This window comes from Euphorbia lathyris, chromosome 3 (assembly GCF_963576675.1).
Source record: "Euphorbia lathyris chromosome 3, ddEupLath1.1, whole genome shotgun sequence".
In the NCBI taxonomy this organism is placed as follows: Eukaryota; Viridiplantae; Streptophyta; class Magnoliopsida; order Malpighiales; family Euphorbiaceae; genus Euphorbia; species Euphorbia lathyris.
The window spans coordinates 105,238,512-105,243,372 of record NC_088912.1 but is presented as its reverse complement, the minus strand read 5'-3'; the positions used below and the strand labels follow the sequence as shown (position 1 = coordinate 105,243,372).

General features: G+C 32.3%; 1 protein-coding gene and 1 non-coding gene across 2 annotated transcripts; both read right to left on the bottom strand.

Moving 5' to 3' along the window:
* Positions 1-620: 620 nt before the first annotated feature.
* On the bottom strand, positions 621-1,306 carry LOC136223300 (histone H3.2-like). Its single transcript, XM_066011231.1, has one exon. The coding sequence runs from the start codon at positions 1,289-1,291 to the stop codon at positions 971-973; it is 321 nt and encodes a 106-aa protein (XP_065867303.1). The 5' UTR covers positions 1,292-1,306; the 3' UTR covers positions 621-970.
* Positions 1,307-2,907: 1,601 nt separating this feature from the next.
* On the bottom strand, positions 2,908-2,991 carry TRNAL-CAA (transfer RNA leucine (anticodon CAA)). The gene has a single exon. It is a non-coding gene; the product is annotated as a tRNA-Leu (tRNA).
* Positions 2,992-4,861: the final 1,870 nt, after the last annotated feature.

The following is a 4,861-nucleotide window of genomic DNA, read 5'->3' as shown; positions in this document are numbered from 1 at the left end:
TGGAATGAAAACAATGAACCAAAGTTAAAAAGTCATGTAGATACTATCATACTGCAAAAATATTGTGTAATTTGAAATTTTGAATCCAATTTCAATCGATATCGATATAGATTGTCTCCAATGCAAGGAAGAAGCCTATCCTATCATACAAGCATTGAAGAGCAGATTTGCTTCATCTTATTCACCATCAACATCACACAACAATGGTAAACAAGTGATAAGTTCATCATGATACAGTTATATTTGATTACTTCAACTACCAAATTCCATGTTGTCACCAAATCAAGAATCTTTCCATGACTCCCAATTCCCATATCTTCATGACTTCATTGCTTCATTTTTATTCTTGCACTCATAAGCCACAAGAGTTTGATAAATAAATTTCTAATAGTGTATCCAACATGAATCACCTGTGTAATTTAAAAACATAATCTAATTACAACTTATTGAAAAGTTCATACAAGCATTGAAGAACAGATTTTGCTTAAAGAAACATAAATTTCTAATAGTTTATCCAACATAAACCACCTCCTCAAACTCAACCTCACCATCACTATCATCAGTGTTTTCATTGAATTAAATTATTGCAGAAATTAAACAAAAACAGATCAGCCTAAACATTGAAGAACAGATTGTACAAATTAATTAATGACTCAGCAATAACAAAAGAGATAAGTTAATGACTCATGTAACTTCTAATTGTACAGATTAATTAAATGAGGGGATTCTTCCTTGAAACAATTCTCAAACTTTTCTAAACAAACATTCATCCACGAGATTTTGAAAAAGAAATAGAAAAATATAAGTTTCTAAATAGTTTATCCTTGATGATTATATTGATCATTCGCCCAAAATTATGACCAAATAGAAGTTAATGGCCACACTGTCTAATTCAATTCAAATTAAATTACCACAGAACAAGCAACATTAACCTAAAACAGACCTACATATTTCCACTACAGCAAAACCTTCAAGCACGTTCGCCTCTAATCCTTCTCGCCAACTGCATATCCTTAGGCATAATGGTGAATCTTTTGGCATGAATGGCACAGAATTTTGTACCTTCGAATACTCCAAGCAGGCGCTGGAAAGGGAGTTTTCTGATCAGGCGCTCCGTGCTTTTCCGGTACTTCCGGATTTCACGAAGAGCCACGGGGCCTGGACGAAACCTGTGAGGTTTCTTAACACCGCCGGTTGCCGGAGCAGATTTTAGGACTGCTTTGGTTCTGAGCTGTATCCTCGGTAACTTTCCTCCGCTGCTCATTCGAGCAGTCTTCTTAGTTCTAGCCATGGCGATTGATTTAGAATTAAAAAGCGGTAATTAGGAATTTCAATTTCAGAACTATGGCCTCCTTTTATAGGAAAGAGAGAAAGTTGGGGGCAGGAGATGTTTAATCGTGAGCGTTGCTTTTTTATAATGCACGGTCAAGATTTAATTTTAGAAAATAGATGGATGACGTGGATAGTGGGATTCAAAAATTAGGGTAAATTACACTCATGGACACTGAACTTTACCTTTTTTACATTACGGCCACTGAACTTCATTTCTTTTCGGTATAACCACTGCACTTTACATTTTTTTAACATTAATGGCCACTCAACGCCTCAAAACGACCATTGGCGGCTAAAAATAAAAAAATCCAAAGCGTTAATAATATTTTAAGGAACTTTAATTCTTGAAATTTTTTGATTTGAGGTTATTTAGGTATTGTTTGGTCAGGAGAGAGAAAGTGAATTTCCAGAAAGAGAAAACTCCAAAAAATGTGATTTTCGAAAATAAAAAATGTGATTTCATGGTAAATGTCTTTCTGAACAACTTTAATTCTTGGATATTTTCATTTTGAACAACTTTAATTCTGAACAACTTCAATAAAATCACTTAAGTTCGATCATTTTTCTGTCGAAATTGATTACGTAACATCTAATCACATGTCTCAATGTCATGTGGTATAAAAACAAATTCAACCACGTTAGCAATTTCTGCGAAAAGATGACTGGAAAACGTTCAAAGTGATTTTACTGACACAAACTAAACTTTTGTGACATTTTGAGAGGTGAAAAGATGACTGGAAACGTTCAAAGTGATTTTATTGGGACAAAAGCAAATTTAATGATTTTATTAAGACAAATTAACTTTTGTGATATTGGAAGGATATTGTCTAAACTTTAATGACCACCGATACTAATTACCCCACATTACACATATTAAAAATTGTTTCGAACGGTTAAAAATAAAACGCATATGAAATAAATAACAATCTGTTAACCAAGTTGTATATTCAAAATTAATGATTATAATCATCAGGGTGCTAACGTGACGTTGAGATGCCACTTCAGCAATTCTGGTGAAAAGATGACTGAAAAATGTTCAAAGTAATTTTATTGGAACAAAAGCAAACTTAAATGATTTTATTGAGCCAAACTTTAACGATCGCCGATACTAATTACCCCATATTACACATATTAAAAACGGTTTCCAATTGTTAAATATAAATTTTGGAACGCATATGAAATGAATAACACTATGTTAACCAAGTTGTGTATTCAAAGTTAATAATATAATTATTAGGGGCTTAATATGTTGAAAAATAAATGCTAATGTAACATTGAGATGTCACTTCAGCAATTCCGGTAAAAAGATTACTAAAAAACACGTCCAACTGTTAAATATAAAATTTTAAATGCATATGAAACGAATAACACTATGTTATCCAAGTTGTATATACAAAGTTAATAATTATAATTATTAGGGTTAAATATAAAATATTGAATGCATATGAAACGAATAACACTATGTTACCCAAATTGTATATACAAAGTTAATAATTATAATTATTAGGGGCTTAATATGTTGAAAAATAAAACTTGAAGGGTTTTAAAATGAAAAATAAAATAAAAATTATAATATGTCAGAAATGGGATTTGAACTCACGCCCTCGTGAGAGGACCAGAACTTGAGTCTGGCACCTTAGACTACTCGGCCATCCTGACTTTGATATATGCAACATAATTTTCATTTCAGTTTGCATTACACATGTATACTTACAATATTAATTAATAACTATAATTTTTATAAAATTTTAAATCTAATATGTACAAATTATATGTAACCCCTCACTAGGATCACATGATATCTCACACAATATCAGTTACACACATGCTTTCAATTCTCAATCATATAAACTTCAATCTCATATAAACTTTATTTATATAAACTTGAATCTCATATAAACTTTATCACTTCTACACAATATATAGCATGCAAAATGATTCTGTCTTGTTTCCAGCCAAGAAACAGACTACCTAGATTTTCATCTACCATAATTCACTCAACCTAGCTCACACTAAACACAATGGATTGCCAAATCCTTTTACATACATATACTTAAAGTAGTTAGGAACACTTTTGTATAAAGAAACTTTCTCAAATTCGTACTCTAAGGTCCTCAAAATGCTACATCAACATGGCTGCCTCACATGACATTCAATTTCGAGGCAGTCATGATCCATCTAGGTTTTCTTCCTCTATATATGGAATTAAAGTCCCATATTTTACAGAGGGTTTCATAAGATATATAGGAACATAGTTTATTCTTTATGTATCTTCAAATTCGAACAATATCAATATAAAAAACATGCTCCAAAATGACTGAAAGCAGTACCCTATATTTCTGTTTAGGGCACTTGATACATATCTTTCATTTGGACAACCTATAACCACTTTAAACAACACCAATACTCAACAAACTCAATCAAAACTCATCTACAACAAATCCTATGATCATATCTAGGTATTTCAGAATCTCAAACTCATAGAAAACAAGCTAAAACAACATACTAACCTTCAACTTGTGTCTATCACCTAGTATGCTTCCTAACTTAACTTGTTTGGCTTGAAAATGGAAGAAATTGGAAGAGTTTTCTTTGGAGAGGTTTAGGGTATGAACAAGGAAGGTTTTTCTAAAGCTTTGGTCGAAATTGTGGCTGGAATAGATAAAGAATGAGTTGTGTATATCTTTTTAAAAGTGAAGATGCATACTTTGTCTTACTATTGGGTGACATCATGCTTTGTGAGGTGCTTACTTGCTAAACTTCATTTCTAGCCCTCCATAAGTCTAATTTAACTAATTAAGGACATATGCATTCATTCATTTAAGTCCTAACTCAATTAACCAATCATTATATCTTAACGACACACTAATCGCCTTCTAATCGCACGGTAATCGCATCATGAATACGAAACTTCTAATGACAATGAGATGAATCTAAAATGTATGTATTCATTCATGAAAACATATATGAATATGAGAAGACTCATATGTTAGGGTTTTGGGGATGTTACATTATATTTGTATGTCGTTTACAAAATTATATTAAAGTACCTATTATGGCCTCAGTGAGATCTTAATGATCTGCTTTCTAAAATTATAACTATAACGACCCGATCTAGAGTGGGTGATGTCGGATAAAATGCCTGAGTAAAAAGTGACTTTAAGGAATGACAATAAAGTATGAATGAACTGAATTCTACATCGGAGATAGAGAGAGAGAGAGAGTGACTGAGGTTTATTAGTAAGATATGCATTTAATACATGTAAACATGTTTTAAAGCCGCATGCCTTAAGGTGTTGGATTTGAGCCAAAACATATAATATCTACTTGATATTGAGCTAGATTATTATAAATGTTGATAAGTATTTGAAACTGGCTCATTAGGCCCAATCCAACCTCGTAGGGCCCAATGGCTAACCCAAAACCCACACGGCCCATAAGTAGAGCCTATAAAAACACATATAGACTCTCCTCAATGGTATGTGCGATAACCCTAACACCTCAAGTATATTCTTTGTACTCCTCGATT